Here is a 25,871-nt window from a genome sequence, read left to right on the forward strand (position 1 = left end):
ATACCATTAGGGAACCATTACTGATTTTATGTTGTTGTTGTTACTGGTTTAACTATCGATTTCTGAACCAAAAATTGAAGACAGTTGGCGTTACCAAGAGTCAAGGTTTAGGAATGCAAAAGCAAATCCAAGGTACAGATGAGCTTCAGATGTGGACAGGTTTCACAGGATTTAATAGGCTCTCCAGAGTTTGTCAGGTCACAGAGGCTTTTCTTTTTGTGGGGTGTGCATGAGTCCAGTTGTTTCTTTGCGTTTGCTGTTTGTTTTAAACACTTGTGACCTCAGCCAGAGCAAGTGGAATTCATATGAGCAGTTATTGCATGCAAGAATTAAAAAAAAACTCACAATAACCTTGGTTTATTGTGCACCATTTACAGAAAAAACAAAACAAATGAGAATGATCTTCTTCATCAGCAATCCCTGATCACACCACGTGTTTTTAAAACAGCCAGATGTTCACAGTTTAAGAAGCCAAATAATACTACTACTTTCTTGTAAACGTTAATGGTGAAAGAACAATAATAATGGTTTTAGTCAATCATCATTAGTACTTGAAAGTACAAATATAAATTAAATAAGACTCAAAAAACTTGTACAATAAAATCTGCTATAAACAAAGCTAATTAAAAAGAACTGCTCCCAACCTGGGTTGTGGGTTTCATCTTGTTTTAAAATTAAAAGCAGTATTTATTTTTCTGAAGCATCCAAATGAATGTTCATATCCAGATGTCCTTACAAAGAAACATGGTCTTCATTCTTTTCTCATTTTTTAAGCTGTTTATATAATATTTTACTTCTGATTGTCCTTTTCTTCCTTGGCAATCCTCTTTGTCACACCACTGAAATACTTCTCACGGAAAGAATTGTGTCCCCTGTATGGCATATACTGACCATCCAACAAGTAAGAGTTCGCATCTTGATCCTGCATGGCATCAAAAGACAAACATTAGATTTGAGGGTAGCGTGTTCAGCACATATTGCCATCACTCTGCCTCCAGACTGTTTCAAACCATTACGTGCCAGGGTAAGGTAGTTAGGTTTTTGTTTTACAGTTCAACAGCACACACTTAAGTTGCTGAAAATATCTCAGCTGACATCACCAGAATCCCACTCTTACATGATCAAATGAGCACAGGTACCATGCACCACACAGGTTACTTTCCAGAAAAAGTATTTTCAGGAGAATTCAGTCAGTCAGAGGTCTGTGGAAGGCAGGCACAAACAGAAGACGAACACAAATGGCTAAAATTAGTTCCTACAGTTACTGAAGCACATTCAGAGAATTTTTTTTTCTGTGCAGCATTCATGTATTTCTGAAAGTTAAAGCTGACACAGTAAATCCCTACATGTAATACCTATTTGACACCAGCCAAAAACACAGTTTAGAAAATTGGCCCACTGTATATACAAAGGTTTACTTCATCATGTACTGTGGCTTTATACAATTAAGATACTTGTCAGCTAACATTAGCAATGCTGTAAGATAAACATTACATCAAACTTTAATCTGAGTGTTAAAGAAAACTGATGGCAACTTCTAAAAACAGTTTTATGCTTCTGCGTGATGTCAGTTTATCATTATGCTCAAAAGCAGGAAGAAACAATGACAACCGGCCTCATACAGAACAACTGAACGGCACAAGGAGAAAATAAAAAGAAACACACAACAGAACCAAGCCTCTATTCTGCCATGTGTTTCTTCTCAGGTTTTTTTAACCAATGCAGTAACATAGACATTGGTTCACTACCTTAAAACGTTTAGTTATTTGTTCATATTTGAAAATAAAGTTACTGTGGAGTGTTTTAGCATTAGTAGGAATATGGAAGTAGTTTTCAATCAATATTTTCATATTACAAGAGTGTTACAATGCAAGGATGAACATAATCCTAGTGGACAATCTCTCCCTTCAGCTTTTGTAGCTTTTTCTGTGTTTTCACCTACCAAGATCAACATCTCTCCTAGCTCCGAATAACTTAACGAGCATTCTAAAGGAGTGGAAGAAAAGGTTTTTCAACAAAGCAAGACGCTTGTGTGCATGTAGAAGGGCCCTCTTCTGGACACAATGAGATATTACTTCGAAGAAGGTCTCACCTGCTATGAAAGCAGACATCAGGAATGTGACACCAGCTTAAATTAACTTGCTAAATGTTCATCTACATAATAGATATGTAGATATCTATTATGTAAAGTATGTACACCAGTAGCAACAGCTCTATTTAAATACTGCATTGTTGGAAAATAGCAGGAGAAAATTACTTCAGGAAACCAAATGCAAGCACAGTATTATCTACTATTTTGGTCACCTGTGAGAGACTGCCGTCTCCATGACTATTCTCAGGCTGATAAACAACAAGCTTTTAACATGTTTGTGAAAAAACTGAAAATTACAAAATTGCTATAGACAGGAAACAAGAAGGATTTAAGACGTACTCCTCTCACAGCCAGCCTGTACCCGTTTCTCCAGCCACTCGTTGGAAAAGAGCACTTTTTCTTCCCTTGAAATTCCAGGTCAGAATTCCTTCTTTGACATAAACATGTATTTTTATATCATTGGGATGTTTTAACAAGAATGCTATGTAATTCACTTATTTTGAGAAATGGATGGGATATTTGACCCTGAAGGATAATGATACATAGATCAAAGATACTCTAAGATAAATATTAATTCCCACAACCTCTAAGAGGTCACGCATGTGTACAACATTCATCTTGATTCCATAGGAAACAAAATACTGATTTGGTAAGAAGAGATGAAGGAGTAAACTACCCTCTCCTATACCTCCAAGCTGGTTAGGGCAAAGAGAGGATGTGCTGTGTAGAAGAACAAACTTCATGTAGAATACAGGTGTAATAGGGTCATCTGATGGAAACAGGCTTGGAAACACCGCACAGCAGAATCTCATCTCAAAAATCTAGGATCTCTGCAAATACTGCTCACTAAATGAGAGATCTGCAGTCAGGCATGGATTTCACAGGAGAGATTACAAAGGAAGTTCCTGGCCCACATCACAATAATTCCAGTCTAAGAGGTTCCATTCCCTACGTCTCACCTGTACAGGCATGACTGTCTAATAAAGATGGCAATTACTTAAAAAAACAAAAAACAACAACAACAAAAAAAAAAAAAAAAACGCCCCACCAAACACCAACAAGAATGGGAATTGTTCCTTAGAACAGGGAAAAGAAAATAAGAAATCGTGAACTACCTGGAGATACCAGTCACTGTTGAGATTTACTAGGCAAAGGCAGTGTGAGGACTTACCAAGTAACTGAAATTCTTGGATTTCAGAGACTAAGGATTTCCAAACAAATGCTAACTTACAGTATTTTGTATCAAGGAGCTGAATGGGTGCTATCTGAACACCAGGGATAGGCTTCATTTAACTCTACAGAGAAAATTACTTGTAAAGGAAACATTAACAATTTATTTGTTCTAAAGACAACACTAAAATAGGTTTTAGAGATCTCAAATAATGAAGAGGTGGAAGAGAAGGGGATGCTGAATGATAACAAGAAAATGTTGTTTAGATCTTGGCAAATATTAAGTGACATTCTAAATATTTTTATTCATCTAGCATGCCCCAGTTCAGCTTCAAGGCAATTACACTCATTTAGCTTTTGTTTTAAAAAAAAGTCTTCGTAGCCTTATCACTGCTTCCTACCACTCTACATCTGGTGCTGGACAGTAGCTATAGAAACCACTTGAACTAATGTTATAGAGCTATAAACAAAAAGGAGCAGTTACCAAACCAGAGACAGCAGGGTCATATACCCAGGAACAGACACTGCTAAATTCAGTAGGAATAATTCTACACCAGTAACAACTCCAGAGTGACCACGTGACATGGAAATGCTTGACCCGTTCAGCAGGGTGGGTTTGTGTGCCTGGTGCTTCACAGTCCCTTCCTAGACAATCATATGCTCAGAGTTTGTCCTTCAGCCAAGTTTTCTGTTACATCTTACTATGTAATTTCTAGGCATCTCTCTTGGCATTAAAAAAGTGGGATGCCTAAGAGGGAGGGAGAAACACAGGGCTCTGGGCTGACATTGCAGTTGCCCCTGCCCCACCCACCCTGGGTTTTGTGGGGACAGTGTGCAGATGTGCCGTGGGGGAGGCAGGAGGGGAGTGTGCATTTTGGGGTGAATGCTGTGCTGGGAGGAACAGTGGCAAAAGTTGTCTGAAACAGCAATCAAAAAAACCAAAACTCTTCTGCTCATATTGTGCACATGTTGGAAGAGCATATTCGTATCAACACTGAGTTCAGGAAGAAACCTTTTCCAGTTGGCACAATTTCACTGTAAACTTAAAAAGAACAGACTGGATGCTTACAAGACAGTGAGTTATATACCGGGTTTGTGAGGTTTTTAATACAACATATGATCTCTCCATGCTTATGATTTCTTATGACAGATCAATACTTCACCAAGACAAGCTCACTTTTTGCCTTCACTTTGGTCTCCGTTTTACTACAAACAATTCCAATCAAATTGCACCATCAATTTCAGCAACTGACTGAATTCATCTCCAGTTAAGAGTTTACTTAAAATGTTAATAGTGAAATCAAAATTTGCTGTGAAATCTGCAATTTCTTATTGGTGGCAAACACTGGGGAAACTGAAGAACTGCATAACAGTAACTTGATTTGTAACATTTCTTATCCATTTGTAAATGCTGCACTAAGCTGAATTAAAAGGCAATTGAGGGCTGTTACAAACGAGTTAAATAATACAGACAGGAACCGTCTGGAAACATACATGTTAGGCATACCTATAAAAAAATCACTCTTTCACTTAGGAAAAAGCCAAGCACACAAAAGTGTAACTACTGAATTTTATGGTCATATCTGAGGAGTCAGAAGTATCCAATTCAAAGGTTGCTCAGGATATTAATAGAGGAAAAAACATGTTCCAGCTAAGGGACACTGGGGTGGGGAAATCTTAAGACACCAAAACGAAGTCCTAAACAAAGCAGGCAGTGGCTAAGGATTCAACGTGCATTTTGTTCTCTAGACAAGTTTTGCATCATCAGAAACCACACATGGGTTCTGGTATCTTTAAATTATCTAACAGACATCTGGAATACTGAATGTGAGCACTTGCACAGTCTTATCCAAGCAGCAAGTCTGCCAATTAGTCTCAGGTGCTCAGAGCTAAGCACTTCCAGACATGAACCTGCCAATCCATGAACTGAAGAACAGGTGATGCACAAGAGGAGAGTAACAAATGACGCAAGTCTGTTTGCAGAAGGGTTGATAAATTTTTTGGGTTAGAACATGTTACCCGACAGCACTGGTAGCAATCAAACTGCTGCCAAAAACCTCCCTGAACACCCTGAGATGCACATGTCAAAAACTTTCATCATCTACCCTCCTGGTTTGCTACTGGTGAAGTTGGCAGCTCTGAGGGTGAACTCCACACAGAGTGTTTATAAAGATCAGGTGTTGCTTGAGAACTGCAGTCACCACAAGCATTATGAAGGCAGCACTGAACCCCTGCTGTGTCAGTAGTGCAAACACCACACAGACACAGCAGCCTGACTGCATCTCCTGCCATCTGAAACAGCTCTTCCAGCTGACAAGGAATGTACTAAAAACACTTACTCACTGAGTGCATTTTCATTAAGGATTTGCCTCACATGTGTTTAGCATTTCTTGTAACAGTATTAAGTGAGAGAAGTAGCAAGAATGGAAAGAAGACCTGAATGCAATATTCCCTGGTCTCAATGCCTCAGAGGGGCACTTAGTGTGTCACAAAACAAAAAGAGAAAAAGGAGCCAGTGTGCTCTGCTGTACTTGTCACAACTTCAATATTATTCCAAAAGCTGAAATGTACCACTCTAAAGATGAAGTAACAGAACTAAATAAGGTTTGCCTGTACTGCAAGACCCACAAAGATATTTAGTATTTACTTGGGCATTCAGACACACTTTGAAATCAATGGAAACTTGGGCATTAAGGCAAAGCCTCTGTGGATGGGATTTAGAAGTGACCGTAAGTTCAAAGATCTTTTTCACACTGTCAAGGGACTTTTTCAGGATGAAGAGTTTACCAAAAACTGAGAATAAAAAGAAAGAAACGAAAACCAGAACAGTCCCTTAAATCACTGCTCAATTTTACAAAAGCACTAACTCTGATCATAAAAACCGAAGTGTGACAGAAAAAAGGATCAAATGCTGAATAGCACGAACTTGTCACGAACGCAACAGCTACTATTTTACACAATATGATCAAGAATTCAAGCTTACCTTGAATTCTTTCACCTTTTCCATGGTTATGAGGCGCCTTGATGTGTGGCTGGAAAGCAGCTGCTCGCAGTTGCTAATAAGTTTCAGGCATGGATGGCGGGGAATGATCTCTTCTGTGTATCTGGAAGAAATAATCATTCTTAATGCTGTAAGCTCATGAAGTGGAAGACCTGCATCTGAAACAAAATTCTTACAGACACTTCACAAAAAGGTTCACAGTTGAAAGTTGTTATGCACTTTAACCTGATTAAATAAATTCAGATATTGCTGCTCCAAATTTCTGACATCATATATTCCAATCATCTTGACATGCAGTGTGTAGAATAAATTAAAACCTCATAGTAAAGAGACACTCTCCCCATTTTCTGCACGTATTTAAATGAAGTTAATGTATGTACACATGGGCCTCTCTGTATAATTTCAAGTACAAAATATCTCAGCCAACCAGGAATAATAACTTATTCAGTCAGAGCTGTGATTTTAAAAATATTTTCCACAGTCAACATATATGAGGTTGCAGGAATAAGAGACTTTACTCTGGCTTCCTAAAAGGGAGATCATTGCACTTCTATTTCAAATCTTATTAAGCCAGGTCTTACTAGACAGTAACATTCCCAAACTTCAAAATTTGGTATTACAAATTTATCTCATTATAATTACTTTTTCTAATGGCAAAATAAAAATCCACCATCATTTAACATTAGATAGGATTTAATTATAAGCCAACGTTGCTACTGTCTACAGAAGCAAGAGTTACAAGTGTTTTAAATGCCCCACCTCTAAGCATACTAGCTTCTATATACAAAGTGCTTTCTCTAAATTGCTTTCAATCCTTCTATTTCTCCAAATGCTGAAAGAGAAATTTAAAGATTTAAGAGCTTTGTAGGGGACTACAGCAGCAAGAAGTATTAACCTGGCTAGTATGATAAATATGAAATATCCTTCCTATATACTGAAACATAGATCAGTCATTTATTCCTAGATTTTGTAATAAGCTTTCATGTAACAGTTATGAAAAGATAACACAGAAAATGGGATCTGGTATTGTTAGATATGATTTTGTACAAAATACCTGCTCCTATGATTCTCCAGTATTTGGGGGTTAACAGAAGTCAGACATTGAAACACAGAACTGAACAACTTAATACCTATGGCTTGATTTTCAAAGGTACAAATGAGGAGCTTCACATTTTGCCTATAAAGAGGTGGATTTTCTGAATGAAAGTAAAGGTGTTGGTCTGAATTAAAACAGGATCTATCTAGGTGCTGATGGAAAACTTGCATTTCTTAAGATAACAGCTATTAAATAAGTAACTCAATCCCAAATACAGATCTGCAAATAAAAAAAAAAACGCAAACAGTACTGCCTCTTTGCTTTACTCCAAAATTTCCAAATCATAAAACTACCTTTCAGTCACTTCTCGTGTAGAAACAAGTATCTGCTTCAGCTAGGTAAAGTCAGAAGATGCTTTTGGCAAAGGAGAATGAAATTAATTCTCAACTGCTTTTTCAATTACACAAGACTTTTGATGCATCCAGTACCACCAAACTGACTTTCTTTTACAAAGGTAGGCAACCTGCCACAACATTTTAGAAGCTTCTCTCCATAATCATACAGAAGGCTGATTTTAATGGAATTAGAAGAATTTGGACTCAACAATGATTTCAATGTCTGATTGAAAGAGTAAACTCTGGAGTGAGATGCTATCTTGAAGAGGGACAGATCACTATCACTTTGTTAAAAAGCCTTTTCTGTTTGCATTAATGAATGTGTTTCTACATTCTTTCAGGTAAAACTCAGAAACATGTCAAGAAAGAAATACAGAAGCAATGATTTTAACAGACATCCAATCCAATAGTTTCAGCTTTAATTTAAGATAATATACAAAGATCTCAAAAAATGAAACTCAAGGCAGGTGTTGCCAAGGGATATTTGACAGTGCAACATGTTAGTAGAAAGTATCTTCTCTTCTCCCCTCTTAATTGCTTTAGTGCCCCATGTTCATTTTTACAGCTAAAATAAAGTGACTATCCTACTATTCTATGCTAATTCTAGCAACTTTAGTATTTCAAGTCATAGCATGATGTACAAATTCACTTTTAAAAAGTGAACTCAACTAGACCTCCCCAAAACAGCAACTAAAGTTGACCCCAAATATGAAGTGAAACCCTTTACACTGCTGTAGTAAGGAAGCATGCTTTTACCAAAATTCAATGAGCAGAAAGAAAAACACTGGTATCTTGATGAACAAAATAAATTCAGTAATTCCAAAGAGATTTCATTGACATGAAGATTAGCTATAATACTATGAATGGCATTGTTTTGTCTGTGAATTGTCTTATGAGAAAAAAGGCCTACAATACTAATTTAATAATTTACTAAAAAACACAAACTACTAAGTGCACGCTCCTGTTGCAGAAGCATGTAACAGAAATGGCTCCTTTTGATTTCCAAATTTGCAAAAGAGCATGAGATATATAGGACTATCACAAGCCTTTTCCATCGTGAAACCAGGGACAATCACCACTTTATATAACAGTATAATTTGACTGTAAATAGAAATATATGACACTGTAGAAACTACCTACAGAGCACATCTGTATCTGGAAGACACTTTGAAACGGCTACTGTACATCAACTCCTCACTTTACAGTAAAAAATCTTTACAAAAACAAAACAAAAAACCCCCTCTAACCTAATCTAAGAGATGGTGAAATAAGGCGTGTTTTTCCTTATGCACTCAGCTCTGATCCCAGGCTGCACTTCTGAGCAGGCGGGATCCCGCAGTCTCTGCTGGCCTCTCTCGTCCCTAACAGGGCTGCTCTCAGATGCATCCTGCCTCTCACTGCCATCTCTTGGTCACTTGACTTTTATTTCTCAGAAGAAAGCTAAATCAGTAGTGACAAACCCCAAAGAACCAAGGATGATTTTTACAAACCTCTATCAACTACTTTAGCAGAAACACATACTAATACTAGCCTTGCTTCTACTGTCTTAGAAATCTATCTGCACCTTGAAAGTCTTACTTTTTAAGCTTAAACCTCAACCCACTGGACATGCATTTACAATGATATGCAAAGCCATTTTCTGTTCCGTAACAGTCAGGAATTATCTCCTTTCAAAAGCTCTGTTACAAAATGTGGCCTCCCTCATATAAAGTTTAAAATATAAAGTCTGGGCATTACTCTTAAGTGCTGGTACTACGGAAGCTCCTATGTCCCAAAGGAAAGCACAGTGAGAATGCACCATCCATTCTGACACACAACACAGCAGAAATTAACAGTACATACTCAGGCCTGTATATGGGCAGCCAGTAAACCAATCTTCCTCCCATCACCAGATATTCTGCCCCAAACTTCAAGAGGTCAAAAAAGATGTCACTTAGATGGTAACTGGATGAAACGAAGAAGTGATTTTCTGTGCTGAAAAAAAAGTACAAGTGTAAGCAAACACAAGAGCATGGGTAAAACCTAAATTTTTAATAGTAATTAAAAAAAAAAAAAAAATCAATACACTAAGCCACAAAAGCACTTCCTGAGCTTTGCAAAGCTACTTAGGACAATCCAGGAGTACAACTTCTACTATGAGGAATACAACTTCTCAAGTTCCCCCCTAACTGTCTCTTTGACTTCCACATGTACTAAAGATGATCTAAAGAACCACAGCTATGCTGGCAATAGTTATTTTGCACAGAATCTTTCTAAAGGAATTAAAGTCAGAAGGCAAGGAAGGCCAAGCAGTGGAGAAGCCATGCGGTATCTCTGAAAATAAAGGAGCAGTGGAAAATGCAAAAGAAAAAAGTTGAAGGTAAAATTACAGGTATGCCATTTTAGAGTGATTTTGCAGCCTGCAAGGATCAAAGAGAACTCTTCTGGAAATACATGCTAATGGTGGTTCAAAGAGGTGAGAAACAGGATTCAAAATCTGAACACACGCAAAGGATGAGGGAAAACAAAACCAAGAAGTTTTCAGGAAGTGACATAGTGGTTTTGCAAACAGAAACAAAACACTTTTTCTTCTTTAATTATAATTGCTACCATTTTTTAACTTCTGACAGCCAACTAAGAAGTAATAAATATTCTAAAACTGCAACTAGCTTTCCATTAAGACATTTATATTCTATAACAGAAAAGACAGTTTCCCCACCTTCTTTCATCCGATTTAACTGTTTCCTTTTGTGATCCCATTCTGCGAGGTGCTTCTCTGATACCATATGGTGCTAGACAAAGCAAAATGCAGAGATGAGAACCTCACCCTTTGTCCAAGAAACATACAATTTCACCATACATACACAACAGTGCACAAACTGTGGCTTATACAAGGTTAAAAAAAATTGAAAGCTTTTACAAAGTAGAAGTGAGTAATGGAAATTTCTTCAAGATCTGTTGAAAGCTTCTTGCTCCAAAAAATTATTTTAAAACTGTTTCAAGGAAATCCCTTCAGCTGTAAGAGCTTCTAGCAGCCTACACGTTTGCTACATGACAAAGGACAATGCTGTGTTATTTCTTAAAAGATATTCCTTAGATTTCCAACATGTGATGAATAATCCCATCCTTTTTTGCTTGACAGACATGAATATGTCCCCTACAGCACTTAACGAACCTTTTTCAAAGTGAAATTAAGAATATCAGAATTTCTTGTCAGCACATTACACAAATGTTAATTCTCACACATAGGAACCAGAGAAGGCTTTTTCTCATATGTTTTTTGCACATTTCTAATAGCACAATCTACTTACTTCAGGTTTAAAAAATCTGAGTTTGTGAGACTTGTTTCAGCATCACAGAAGCACCAATGTAACCACTGCAGATGTTTTACAAATGGTTTCACACTCAATTCTAAGTCCATATTAATATTCTACATTGTCTTGTTGCCAAACAGGCCAAATAAAAACCAGCAAGCAACCCATGAAGAAAAGTCACACTTCCTACTCCTAATTAGTATGAGTGTGTCATTGCAAAAGCCAGCACTTGAGATCAGAAATTGCTGTATCAAGGTCTTCATTTATCCTCTTGGTTTCTTTTCCCTCTCTTACAAGACAAATGGTGTTTAGTAAATAGGTTTCTAAAAGAGCAGAGGATCCTTTCAAACTGCTCCTGCTTCCAGTAGCTAAGTGTGTTGGAAACACATTGAAATTTCTGTTTGGAAGCACTACATTAAGCACTTAACACAAGTCTCCCAAAGTACATCAGAGATGCATGGCAGACTCCAATGTGCTGCCAACAGCAACACAGACCATTCTAGTAAGAAGTTTCTATGCATCAATCATGTTATGCTTTTACTGAAGGAGACTTCTTCAAAGGATGATTTTAAGCCATATTGATTTCTGCTGGTGAATGTAACATTCTCTCCATAGAAGTGTCATTATCAGCTTCATTACACATTAATAACTATCCTTAAAATAAATGCAGAGATGTCAAATGCAGATCCAATTTCCATAGTGCTGCTCTCGACAATCATCTCTGGAAACATGGAAGCGGCAGACCTGAGCACTCGTGCAGACATTTAATCAATGTACATGGGCAATAATGTTTTAGTCACTGTTACTGGGCAACAAAAGGCAGTAATAAACTTACGGTCTGTAATGATTGCATCAAACAACATCCCTTTTCTCCATATTGGTCTTGAAAAATCAGCAACGAGTGCATCGAGGTAGTATTTCTCTAAACCATACTGTCGGAGACTAGCTCTGATATTTTCATCTGGCCCTCTCCATTTCTGGTTCTTTCTGCTTGCCTTGCCTGGGAGGGGAAGGGGATTGGAAAGGGAAAAAAAAGCATACTCAACAAGAAACTATTATATAAGAAAAGCTTTCATATACTCTACCATTTAAATTAAAGGAAAATAATCTAACGTTACCAAAAAACCTATCAAAAGTACTCACAATAAACTTCATAAGTAGTAAGGAAAACTGAAAATACATGAGGAAAGTTCTGCTGAACCATCTGCATAGCATGTCAAAGAACACAAAGAACACACAGAAAACGTTGGTTTGCAAGATGCTCTCTCCATCCACCAGTCACAACCCTGTCCACTAGGTCAAATATAATTTGTATATTTGCAGAGAACTATGAGATTAGGGTTCCTGGGTTAGGTTTTGAAGAGCTTCCCACATCATAGGTCAAAAGAGCACATAGCTGTGGTAATGATTATTTGGAACTTTGTTTTGGTCTTCATTATTCTTTTTCAAAAATATTTCCTGCTTAAAAATAAGATAATATCTTAACTAGCGTACATGTGAATATAAATTGGTGAATAAAACTAAGCATGACCAAATAAATCCTGTGAAGATTAATGCTGCTTTACAATCCACTAAGTATCATCTGCTACCATCAGTCTTCTTAAATTACAGAGGGTAAGATTTCAGTGGCTTTGAAATATGTAACATACCTAATCCATGGATTGTGTTGTAATCTATATCAGTACCGCACACATATGCCCCAAAATGTGCTGAGGAGATTAGAAGGCCACCTACACAGGGAAGAAAAAAGGTAAAGTATAAACTTCTGTCATAAATGTCACCTGCGTTAGAATTTTTTCCTCAGGAACTTCAGGAGTCTATAGCAGCAGCACACTACACCCAAGGAAAAGAAAAAAAAAACCCAAAACAAACACTAAAAAAAGCAGTAGAACTATCAACCAGTTAGAATCACTATGTAATTATAATCAGACATAATAACACTAAGTCCTTTGTCTGCTCTACATGATTTTCCTTATCTTGCTATGCCCTATGTCACTCCTCATCTCCGGATATTGTTCAGAAGTTTTGTTTATGGCTTTCTGTATTTTAAGCAGTAAGATACTTTAATCATGAACCAAAACTTTTGATGTTACTTTGCAAGGAGCAGAATTTCAAACTGCTGTCAAACAATTGGAAAAAGCATCACCAAACAAATGGCAGTTCTACTGTGTCTGTTCTCAAAGCCAGTTTCTTTAACAGTGTCTAAAAATCAAACTTCTATTAGGGGGCTATTCCCATGTTGTAAGAAACAATGGTTAAGAGCATTACAAATGTAAGTATCTCCAATGTAAACATAAGTATAGAAAACATTTCTGTAATAATTTTCAAGTGTGGAAGCTACATACAAATGCATTTGTCTGTGAGTAGGCTGCCTACTTTGTCAGTAGTTTTACCAATGTTTTATTACTTACTTTGTCAGTAGTTTTACCAATGTTTTATTACTTACTTTGTCAGTAGTTTTACCAATGTTTTATTACTTACTTTGTAATAAAACCAGTTTTTTTAATTACTGCTATTGCGACATGCCTTCCTAATTAAAAAAGAACACCATACCAAAAAAAAAGTGTGATATCCCCTTGAAACTGACAACAGCTGAATAGCCCACAGAAAAGAATAAATTACATTAATTCTTTAACAGCTTCCAAATGAAACAATGGACAGACTGCAGGAGATTGACAGATACCTATGTGGTCAAATTATTAATGAAGAGGTCTGTGGCTACCAGAATGGTTTAGAACAGAACAGCAACTGAGAACAGGGCTGTGAACCCCACCGATGTCAACAGTCCTGCTAAATAAAGGGGATGACTGCTGCAGGATGAAGGGCTGACAATTTTCAAGCTGGCTGCGGGGGTGACACCAGTTCTCCCATTCACCAGGAGCGTGGAAAGATGCATCTCAGGTGGCTGCACTGTCCTGAGCCACCCACTGAGCACCAGCACATCTCTAATGTACCCTGTGTGCACCAGAAAACTTCTGCACCATATGGTAATGAACTCTACCAAAACCCAAGGTGAGCGAGAACAAAAAACTTTTAATATTCTTCTGCTTTTTCTTGTGAAATGGATCAGGGAAAAACAAGGTTACTCACCCCAAAGGAATCACCCATTTCCCTTCTTGGCTGCAATCCCTCAGAACAGATGGGCAGTACATCCAGAGGGTCAAGACAAATTTAGCTAGCCCTGACCCCAAGTATGGCATACCACCCAGTCCTACAAAAAAAGTAAGAAGAGAGTCCTTTGCCCATCTAAGAATATTTTTAATCACAGGCAAAAAAGAAGCTTGGAAATCATGAATTTACAGCTTTTAATAAATCTCAGCTTGCACTAGTTCAATTGTGTTCACGCAGAAGGTGCACAGATACTTACATACTCTTACATGGTCAGCCCTTTGATCAGTATATGAAAGGGTTAATCAGGGAATCACTCTGTCCCTGGTGACCTGTAGCAGAATGATGATGGCACAGAGCTTCATGCCTTTCTATCACACACTATTCCTCCACCTCTTCAGCACAGATAAAGTCTGGTCCTCCAGGATGTCAGAGAAAAACATCCTGTAATTTACAACCATGCAGTATCACAAGAATCCTCCAAAAGAACAATCAACAAGATTACTGAGATAACCTGAACTGTCTATGAGGAAGCACAAAATATTCAGGTAAAATACTTGATTTATTCTTCTAGAAGCTTCCAGGCTTCCTTCTGCCAACACTGAGGAAAGACTATGTAAATATGGATGGAAGTTAAAAACACAGTCTTGGCCATTCCAATTCTGCTCAAAAATAAAAAGGAGAATCAAGTCTTTTAATGGCCAGCCTGGTCAAAGAGCACTTTATATTCCAAGGAAAAATGCCAATTGTCCATTCTTATACTAATGTGAAAGACTCATGATTTGGCTTACGCAGCAAAAACCAGTTTGTTTGCAACTAGCAAGAACCATTTTGCAAGGCCATTCTGGTTTGGTACTATTCACTTTTTTAGTGTAAAAAACCAGGCAGAAACACAGCCAGGTAACAAAGCTGCACTAATAAAGAAATCTGAACTGCAGTTCTTCAAAAGGCTACTCAAATTCTGAATATATATCTTTCCAAACCCATCAGCTCAAAATGACTACATCACTTTCAACTCCAAACCACTTCCCAGAAACTGCAGTGACAGGGCACTGTTGTACTGACAAGCTCAAAATCTTCTGATGGTCCTCAAGAGACAACTGAAATTCCTCGGGTTTACTCAAAAGAAATAGGTGCAAAAGCCACTATTATTTAGTCATAAATACACTCTACTGACAAATGGCATGCCACCCAATATCTCCCGTGTCCCCTTTAATCCCTACCCTTTATATTACAAATGCCTAACAAAAAAAAAAAAAAACCAATTTAAATTGTAATTCAAACTACTAGGCAATTTGGGGAGGATTTTGTATATGTTACATATATGAATATATATGAACATATACATAATTCATATACATACATATGAATAATGTATACGTTTGAACCAAAACACATTTGTCTTGAATTTCTATAGCTTCATCATTTTTATGTGATTTTTAATACTTCTGTCTTTACTCTTCCTTTTTATTTTTCTTCAATTTTCATTCCCAAGAGAAAGAATGCTCTCAGAGACTTTATTTTGTGATTTAAGTTAGCAGGTTTTATAGTAAGACAAAATGCCACAGACACCAAAATGAAACCAACTGCTAAGAGGTAAATAGAGGGATTTCCTGAACCTTTCAAAGGACAAGCACGAGGAGAAAATTTCATAAGGTATTATTATGCATGAAAAAAATCAGGTCCTATATGAACAAAATTTTAGACAAAAACACAGAGTTCACCAAACCCTTCTGTTTCTAAAAATATCATATCCATACTCTTTTTCTATGTGAAGCATAGAAATGCTAATAAGAATTTATCCTACTAGTGTAGTCTTCTCTCTCCCTAACTTCTCTGCAGAGATTTTTCTTCATCTTTCCATTAATATAAGTATTTTTAAATCTATGCATTTCACATGTGGTCACCCTGACTAAAGTTTAGCAAGTTGAGCACGAGTCAGCAGTGCCCTGGCAGCCAGGAGGGCCAAGCAAGTCCTGGGGTGCATCAGGCACAGCACTGCCAGCTGAGCAAGGGAGGGGATTGTCCCGCTCTGCTCTGCACTGGGGCGGCCTCACCTCGAGTGCTGGGGGCAGTTCAGGGTGCCACAATATGAAAAAGACATTAAAGCATTAGAGAGTGTCCAAAGGAGGGCAACAAAGATGGTGAAGGGCCTTGAGACCTGAGGCCTTGATCTGTTCATCCTGGAGACGAGGAGACTGAAAGGAGACCACAGTACAATTTACAGCTTCCTCACTAGGGAAAGAGGAGAGGAAGACACTGATCTCTTCTCTGCAGTGACCAGTGACAGGACCCAAGGGAAAGACCTGAAGCTGTGTCTGGGAAGTTTTAGATTGGATATTAAAAAAAATAATACCCAGAGGTGGTTGGGGACTGGAACAGATTCCCAAGGGAAATGGTCACAGCCTGACAGAATTCAAGAAGCATTTCGACAATGCTCTCAGGCACATGGTGTGACTCTTGGGGTGCCCTGTGCAGGGCCAAGAATTGGACTCCGATGATCCTTTTGGGTTCTTTCCAACTCAGGATACTCTATGATTCAATTCTAGGTCAGAAACACAGCCTTTGCTACATTTTTGAAGAAACTACTATAGGTAGCTTAACACAATATACTGTGCTTTATAATTATACAGCACAAGCTGACACAATAGATCAGCTATTTCACATACAGCAGAGTTTCCCTAAGGCAAAAAGTACTTCTGTGCCATGCACAGCAATATGTGGAATAAAAGCTCCCCCTCCTGGCTAAGATAAGGAAAGCTCAGCTGGGGAAGGGTACCTTGTGTGAGCAATATTATCCTGAAGACAGGCTGTAACGGCACAACAAAGTGTTCCTCGTGGAATGCTGCCATGATCTCACTATTGCTATGCTGTGCTGTATGATCAGAAATGCCCTCAGCACTCCCCTAAAGAGCCAGCTCTAAAATGCTGCTTTGTAATGTCCTGGAAGTGAATGCAGCAAATGCTTAGCCAAATAACAATTCTTGGTCATTTTGATCTTAAGCAGTCCATGACACACATGGATTTGGTGTTTAGGCCATGTGGCATAAAAGACATCAGTGAAGACACACCTTTTAAAAGTGCAAAATAAACTGTTTACATCTTTGGAATTTGGTGTCCTTCCTCCAAAATCCCTTTCAGGTTAACAAACCATTAATTTTATAAACACCATTTTGCCTTTGGTATCATCTCAAATATCTGTTGAGCACCAGAAGTCATGACACCAGGTAAAAGAGTAGTGCAAACACTACCACAATCTTACAGTTCTTCCAACCAGCTGAAAAAAACCAAACATATACCTGTTCCAACAAATGGATCATATACAATGTCATTGGGTTTTACTCTCCCATGGTTTGCCATGATGAAGGAGAGGCAGGCATCCATGCTCGTATTTCCAATGAAGTGTCTCTTCTTTACACTGTAGGATTCAATGAGTTCTCTTTGGCCATCTGCAATCTGTTGAAACATTTAAAACCCATGTCAGATCCTGGATATAAGATATAAACAGATGCACTAACAGACTTGCTTTAGTGACACCATCCAAAACCAGGTAACTTCACTTCTTAACACATCACCTTGCTTTCTGATGTCTGAAAATATGACAGACTTCTTTCCAAGCAACAGATATCTTGGTTCAACACCTAGGTAAATTCTTCAAGACAGAGGTTAAAAATATACAAACATTTTAGAGAGAAAATTATTTCTAAGAAATTACAATTAGAGTAACTTTGCTATTATTCTAAACATCAGAAAAACAATTCCTGGCAATTCAGACTTAAAAGGATTTCAAAAATATGAGGATTAGGCACGCATGTTAAGACATGCGTGCACACACATGGATGCTTAAGGTCAGACAGAATTTCTTTCTTCACTGGCATTTCTGTCCCACTCAAAATCCAAATTTAGGATAGCATTGACAGGTGAGAATTTGAGGGAAAAGCAAACAAAGACTAAATGCTGGCATTTTTACATCAGATTTCCAAAGTAAGTTGGAGAAGACCAAAGCAATCCGAAACAAAACACATTCAAATGCTATCCAACACTATCCCCCCCCCCACCTCTCTCAGCATCAGTCTTACTGGGTAAACAAAATATACCTGCCTATTTTTTCAGGTTGGTTTACTCATTTTTAAACACTTCAGTAATTCAGCACAGATGGGACAACAGCTGCAATGTTTTGCAGCATTACCACAACACAGGGTGCTCACACATCAATCACAGCACAGAGAATATTCACAGGCCCTAACAGATCACTTGAATCTGTAACTTCCCTGTAAGACAAGCCACTGACTACAGCTACACAACCTCTGCAGTGGTCCTCCCTCCTTTCAGCTGCCCTTGACCCAGGACATTGCAAGCCCATATTCCCACCAGTGGCTAGTGTCATTCTGGGAGATCCTTTGAGGAGCTACTTGTCCTTCACAAAAACATAAAAGACCAGATTAAATTTCCTCAGGATATCCTAATAATGCAGCAGGTTTAGAGTGCATATGGCCAGCAGGCAAGAACATTTGTAGTGAAGACCACAGATGAGAGGCTCCAGACAGTTTTTGTACTTGGTTCCTTCTGCACTGTCGGTGTTTCCTTGGGCAGGCACCTGCCTGTGGGCTTGACTCACTGATGTCCAAAGCCTCAGGGATCAGTCTGCACCTTTCCATGGAGGTCCCTGCCAGGATCACTTGAAGCACTTACAGACTGCTCCGGTGAGGCTGATGCCACTCAGCAGGGCCACAAGCCATCCACAGTTCTTTGGAACAGGGCTTTCAGCTGCAGCTAGGTCCAAAAAAATATAACACACTACCCCAGCTGTGCAGTGTCACTGCTGTGCCGAGTTCTCTCAGTGGATGGCAAAACAAAGGTGTGTTTCCAGATACAACTTTTTTTTCCACCTCTAAATTGTTCATTAAAGCCACTTTTTCCTAGTCACAGTAAGGACTCCCAAGACTTGCTTCAGAGTATTATGCAATGACAAATTCAGACAATGGTATTTTCTACTTCTATTAAAAGTCCAAACACTTTTTACATTTAAACTTAAGTACATTCTCCTGAAAATACAAGCTTGCAAGAACTGAAGCAAACATGCTCACGCACCCATCTACCGAAATACAGATGAATGGGCTCTTCTGGAACATCGTTTGGGTTCATTCCATAATCTTCCAAAATCCAAAATATGTGTTCTGGATTCTTTAAATTTACTTTTCCTTTGAATGGCAGAAATTCAAGGGCCTATACAATAAAGAAAATATACAAAAATTAAAATATACAAAAATAAACAGGGTCATTTTTTAAAAATAGGTACCTTCCTCCCCCAAGAAAAACAAACAAACAAACAAAAAATCAGCAACCCCCCCCCAATTTCACTTGTGAAAAATGGTATACTACTATTAACAAGTTCAATTTTCAATGGTTTTTTGAAATGCCTTTCTTCTTAACAAAAATAGCTCAAAATTGGGGACCATAACACTTTTTATTAACTGAACAGAGCTCAACTTCAGAGGAAATTAACTGTGCATATTAATTATACAATTTTCAAGTTATAGAAACAACACGGATGATGAATAATGGGATGTGAAATTTCAGTGATGTGCAGCAACAGTTTACATACTTAGCATTATTTCATGTACACAAAAACTGAACAAACAGGGAAAAAAAGCTACGACTTATATAGATAATTTCAGTCTCTGTAAATGAAGTAAATTGAACAAATAGGTGCCAAAATAGAATGTGGAAGAGCAGAAATAAACAGTAATTTGGAAAAATTTCCTAAATTAAATACTGATATAGTTAGGAGGAGAGCACAAGTATAGATAAGAACATGATGACAGGAGATCAGCACACAATCCACAGCTTGCAGCTGAAGTAATTTGTTCCACATTCTGCAACAATAAAAACCTAATAAGGAGATCAAGTAATAGATTTTCCAAAAATCTAGCACCTAACTCTTGCCATTTGAATCTTGTAGTTCTCAGCAGTAAGCTTCAATTTCCCCAGCACACTGGGCTGAAATCAGCAGTGATATTTGTTTGGCATTGTATATGCCTTAAACAGTCGGTTTATGGGGGGGGAAAATAATTCAGACACAAAAATCTCATTTAGACCTGATAAGACATAAGCCATAAACTTCCTTAAGATCTTGAAGAAACTTAAATACACTGATAGCATGGAATAAGAAAAATATTAATAGATTAAACTAAACAAAGATTTCTTAACCATCTACTTACATCAATCTTTTTTACTTTCTGCGCTTGGGTCAGCGTTTTATTAAATGTATGAATACGTACTTTGTAAGTAGAGTCTGACTGTAGATATGGAAGCTGGAAAAAAAAAGAAAAGGCAAAGACACTTTAGTTAGTACAGATGCAGTGCTATTCAGTGGGCTTAAGGAACCATATTATCCAGATTCTTTATATGTATACCATCTTGTCTGTTGGATAGTTCTTCAAAGATGCATAGAGCTCCCCTGCAGATTTTCCATGGCCCCACAGTTCAAATATAGACCTGAAATTACAAAGTTTTTTAGAGTCAGTCACACAGAGCAGGGAAAATGCCTTACAGATACTTACTCCTTTTAACCTACTTGGCCAAGGTATTTAGGCTTTAATTCATGGAGTATTAAAACTGGCATTTAATTCTAGACAAATGTTTTCGTTTTTGTTTGTAACAAGTATTTTTAATCGCAGGCTGATATTTCACTGATGCTTTTCTTTGTTGGTAACATGTACCAAAAGCTTCAGAACTTTTCATATTGATTAGCAGTGCAATGGAGGTACTCCAGTGATCTTATTCTAAAACTAACACGTCTCCCCACAACCAGCAGTAGGACAGAAACATAAGCCATGGGCTAGTTAGGCTTTGTACATAAAATTAGCATACATTAGCTGAGAGTGCATGGTGTGCAGAACATCTGCAAGCCATTTTGTCACATTTTACTCCCCTAGTTGCCTGCAGCTGCTTTTTGAAGTGCAATGCTCCATTCTTTAGGCAAGAGCAGAGAGCCTAGGTAAAACTGAATACCTGAAACAACAAGTACTCAACAGGGACCAAGCTCTGAAGAACACAGCACAGACACCACAAGTTTAATATGGTCAGAGGGACATAACACACCTATGCTGCTTCTCATCCTGAACCATTCTTCAAGGCCTCTCTCACACACCTCATTAGGAAGCGTGTTATTCAGACACCACTAAAAAGGACCAGCTGGAACAATCACTCTCCAGCATATTCTTTTGCTCTTGAATTTCCTAGAATAGATCTCTGCTGCAGAAGTCAGGGCTGAAGGCTCGGATGCTGAGGGAGGGTGACTCAACCTTTCCCTTCCATAATTGTCAGTTTTCACATATCACTGGTTGTATCTTTCAATTCCATACATATTTTAGAAAAAGACACTAACTCAACACTATACAAGGCACACAAAACATGAGTGACACTACAAGTGCTGTCTCTGGAGTGAAGAACACCATTTTGAGAGCCTGAATTGATCATACACTGAGTAAAGAGGGCAGACAGGCATGCTACATAATCAGTCCTACAAGAGTCCTACAGGCTCCAGCAACACCTTACCAATTCTAGAGGGAAACAGAGACTCTTTATTTTATAACTCCATACAAAATTTATATTTGTAATAATAGAACAGAATCCCACTTCTTAGGTTATTATTTACAAGATTTTTCATCTCTTACTTTGCACATACTGTCCGCTTCATTAGTCCCCTTGCCATCTCTTCTGAAGGAATATTGAGAATCCAAAAGGGAGACTGCAATCAAGAGAAGGTAAGTGATGCAAATACCCAGCTGCAGGATGTCACATGAATTACACAACTACACAGTTCTGTTCTATAAAAACAGAACATGCATACCAAAGATTAAAAAAATTAATAAAGAATACATCTGCTACCTTTAATCATACAGAGAATGTGGGGATAAATAATTAATCTGAGACAAAACTGTTTACTCAGCTTGAATGTCTGAGAAATTCTGTTATGTATTTAATTTTTCCAATATAATTGACTTGGTAAAATATTGTTTGCACTTCTCTTGATTATTCATCCGCTAAAGACTGGAAACACCTCGTTACACACAAGCAGTAACTAAATCCCAAAAACATTCTCTGTCCAAGCACTGAGACCAGAATCATATGGCCTCCTAACTGCACTCCTCCTCTGTTTCATTGATTTAGAGGCAAACACCAATTCCAAACTGCTGCTGAGTGTTTTCAGTGTTTAGCTATCCTAAAAAGCAAGGAGAGCTTCCCAGCAGATGGCACTGCTTCTTTTCATGCTGGTAAATGACGACAACCTGAGGTGCATTTTGTGTATTTTTTTCCCATTTCTGAGTCTTTATTGAAATTGTGAAATCCTCAGTTTTGGGAAGATTCCTGATTTTCCTAAGAAACCTCAATATTTATTCAGCTGCCTACAGTTAACGAAAATACTGTAAAGAACATGCTTGCATAACATACACACACACAAGTAAAATATTTGGTCCTCACTTACATTTATACGAATTTCCTGTTCACTACTGAATTGTCCACCACAAAGGGAAAGCAAAGATGTTATTTCCTAAAGTGAAAATATAAAGATCAGGCTTTAGAATCTTATAAAGAAGAAAAGGAAAAGGGAGAAAAGAGAAAAGAGAAGAAGCAGCATGACACAAATTCTAATGCAGATGGTAGATAGGGCAGAAGTTCACACATAAATTCAGATTGTATGTACTATTCATGAACTGAAAATTAAGACTTGCCTGCTATTAAAACAGCTTTCTCAAAATTCATTGGTGAATGTCAGGAAAATTTCAGTAATTAAACCCTACCATTTCGGATATTTTCCTTCATCAGAATCTTTACTGCTCAATCCTCCATTCTCACAACAATATTCCTCTTACAATATTATCCACTCTCTTCTTAAAATATTTTTCTAAGTATTTCACATAAAAGTGATGTTCACTAGTAACACTGACCCAGGGCCAGGACCGGCAGATCATCTGGCTAAAAAAAAAAATCTGTCCTTGCTTGCTCCATTAAGTTTTTGACAAATCATGTTCCTAGCATAGCTCATCACAAAACCAAACAAGGTGAGCAGTCACCAAAATAAAAGAGAAATGGCTCTGCTTCTTTCAGCAGCTATATGAACCAAGTGTCACCAAAAGCTTGGTGATAAAAAGAAAACTTTCTGTGTTACATATATATCATCTCCTTTTTACTTCATTCGATGACCTTGACTAAAGAAAAAATCAGGTTGATCATAAATGGAACTCGGGTTCTAGTCCCACAAAGCAAATATGATAGAGAACCTTAATGAAAACAATGACAATAAAAACTTCAGGACACATTAAACATTTTGTAATATGTAACAGTCCAATCGACAAGGGAACATCACCCTGTGACACAGACCATGGCACTGAGTGCCACACCCAGTCTTCTCCTGAACACCTGCAGGGACGGTGACTCCAGCAGCTCCCTGGGCAGTCCATCCAGAGGGGCCCTGGCGTCTGCCCAGGGCAGCACCAGCCGTTCCTGCACCCAGGGCACGCTGGCGGGAGCTGACGAATAACTTAAACAAACTTTAAAATTAGTCACCAAAGCCAAAAACTTGAAAGCATTTTTATAACCCCAGCTTCCGCTTCTCACACAGAGCCCCGGGTACTCTGCTGGCAACCTCTCCTAGCGCCAGAGGCTCTGAAAAAGCGAGCGGCAAAGAAAGTGCTGCCCTAAAGCCACCACGCGGAGGCTCTCGCTGAGCCTGGGGCAGGAGGGGGAGCAGGGAGCCTGCGGGTCCGTCCCCACAGGACGCGGGGAGCGGCGAAAGAAGAGGCACCGCCCGCTCTCCCGGAGAAAGGGGACCCCGGCCGGGTCCGGCTCCCCCGGCACACCCGGGGCCGCGCTGTCCGGGAGCACCCCGGAGGAGAGGGGAAGAGATGAGAGGGCAGTGCCTCACCCGGCCCCAGCCGCAGCCGCAGCCGCGGTCGCGGTCGCGGTCCCGGTCCCGGTCCCGGTCCCGGTCCCGGTCCCGGTCCCGGCCCCCGGCCCTGGCCCCACGCAGCGCTCACCGGCAGGCGGAACTCGAGGTGCTCCTGCGCCAGCAGCAGCAAATAGCGCCGTAGCGCTGGTGCTGGCAGCGCCATGTCCGGCCATCCCCCGCCTCCCGCATGCGCCGCCGGCAGGGCAGGGCGGGAGCGGCGGGAGGAGCCCGGGAAGGGGCGTGTGACTGAGAGACCCCCGCGGCTCCTGCGGCGTCCGGAGCGGGACCCGGGGTGCGCGAACTCTTCGGGAATTACTGCTCATTTCATCTTCTCATCCTCCTTGTAGTTATATTTTGGGTGTGCTTTATCACGCACGCCACGTGTCAGTGCAGCAGTGCCTGCGTGTGGTTTATAAATAGCTCCGTGTACACTGGGGACACGCTCCCTCAGGGGTGTTTCACTGTCAGGGGCGCGCTGCGGCCTCTCCCGGCCACGTTTAAGGATCTGGAGCATTAAATAACATTAAGAATTAAGAGATGCCAAAGGAGTCGCATTCCTTTTTCCGTGGGAAGGAGGTCAGTGCCGGTGGCTTGGGTGTCGCAGCAGGTAGAGAAACATTCCCAGGAAAGCGGCAGAGGGCAAAAGTGGCAGAGGGGCAAAAAGGGGTTTGTCTTGCGGATTATGTTTTATTTTAATATCTAGTCTTGATAATTGTAATCCTGTACTCACTGGTCTCCCTGTTGTGTTGATCTAAAAGTTTAATCTTATCCAGAATTTGGTAAACTGCATTTTAGGACCAGGCCAGCTCAGCACTGAACCCATGTTCTGTGTTTTATGTGGTGATGTTGTTGGGTTTGTGGGTTTGTTTTTTTTTTTGGTGGTTTTTTTTTTTTTTTTTTTTGTTGTTTTTGGGTTTTTTTTTTTTTTTTTTTTTTTAGGGTTTTTTTTCGGGTTTGGTTTTTTTTTTAGTTTTTTGTTTTTTTTTTTTTTTTTTTTTTTTTTTAGTTTTTTGGTTTTTTTTCTAGATGGCTAAGATTTTGCTCATGACCTATGAGCACTGCACGGGACACCTTCTTGATGCATCTCCATAATCTCATCCTGCAGCTACTCCAGTTATCCCTTCCGGCAGTAATCAAAACTGAGTTTACTGTGAAGCTTTAGCCCTGATGATTGACAAGAAAGTAATCTAAAGCGACCTGGCACCTAAACGTGAGCTTTCCTAGAAGAGAAAGAAAAGGGGTAGATGTGGGTCCAGCTTGTTCACCTCAGTAGTTGAATGCTGAGACCCAGCAATAAACACATTGCTGAACTGCTGACAAACCCTGTGAGCCTGAGGTTGCTTACAAAATATTGGAATTGCTGAGAGAGCTTTAGTGGAAGAAGTCTGCTTTTATTTTTCTAGTCTGTCTCACTTTAAATTTCTTAGCTGTATTGCTTCCATTTTAGAAACTCCTTAGAAGGGGTTGTTGGTATTATTTTTAAACTTAATCTCTTTGAAACTGGCTTTTGCTTACTTTATCTGCGCTGCTTTACCTTCGGGGCATTGTTGCCTGTTCTCTCGAGGTGAATACCTGTTACCTGTGAAACTGTTTCCTACAGAAGACTTTAACAAAAGCCCTGGTTTTTTTCTTGCTTTTGACTTGAGGATCCATGCATAATCTCTGGCAGTGTATACATGTTGCTCTACGTAGTTTGAAAGTGGATGTACATTACTAAGATTTACGGAGTATTGATTCTCACATAAAATCAAAATGCTTTTCAGATGCTGTGTTTGGAAACAGAACATACATTCCTGTAATGCCACTGAGGAGAATCAAGCA

General features: G+C 39.0%; 1 protein-coding gene across 2 annotated transcripts; it reads right to left on the reverse strand.

Annotated features, from left to right (window-relative positions):
• Positions 1 to 341: 341 nt before the first annotated feature.
• Positions 342 to 24,245, reverse strand: TRMT11 (tRNA methyltransferase 11 homolog). 2 transcript variants are annotated; one of them, XM_053939028.1, is made up of 13 exons: positions 24,139 to 24,245; positions 22,587 to 22,652; positions 21,775 to 21,848; positions 20,512 to 20,593; positions 20,317 to 20,409; positions 19,187 to 19,321; positions 17,395 to 17,551; positions 12,637 to 12,717; positions 11,823 to 11,987; positions 10,393 to 10,465; positions 9,537 to 9,668; positions 6,246 to 6,366; positions 342 to 922 (listed from the first exon to the last, which is right to left on the reverse strand). In XM_053939028.1, the coding sequence occupies exons 1-13, from the start codon at positions 24,211 to 24,213 to the stop codon at positions 791 to 793; spliced, it is 1,386 nt and encodes a 461-aa protein (XP_053795003.1). In that variant the 5' UTR covers positions 24,214 to 24,245; the 3' UTR covers positions 342 to 790. The 2 variants fall into 2 exon arrangements, with proteins under 2 accessions (XP_053795003.1, XP_053795004.1); XM_053939029.1 differs by lacking the exon at positions 24,139 to 24,245 and adding an exon at positions 24,027 to 24,117.
• Positions 24,246 to 25,871: the final 1,626 nt, after the last annotated feature.

The sequence above is a fragment of the Vidua chalybeata genome, chromosome 3 (assembly GCF_026979565.1).
Source record: "Vidua chalybeata isolate OUT-0048 chromosome 3, bVidCha1 merged haplotype, whole genome shotgun sequence".
NCBI lineage: Eukaryota > Metazoa > Chordata > Aves > Passeriformes > Viduidae > Vidua > Vidua chalybeata.

Excerpts from the sequence above, each read along its gene's own strand:
- TRMT11 (XM_053939028.1), bottom strand. The coding sequence starts at position 24,213 with ATGGCGCTGCCAGCACCAGCGCTACGGCGCTATTTGCTGCTGCTGGCG. Across the intron at positions 10,466-11,822 it reads TGATGCAATCATTACAGACC|CACCATATGGTATCAGAGAA; the intron begins GTAAGTTTATTA and ends TGCTTTGTCTAG. Across the intron at positions 6,367-9,536 it reads CTGCCCATATACAGGCCTGA|ATACACAGAAGAGATCATTC; the intron begins GTATGTACTGTT and ends TATTTCTTCCAG.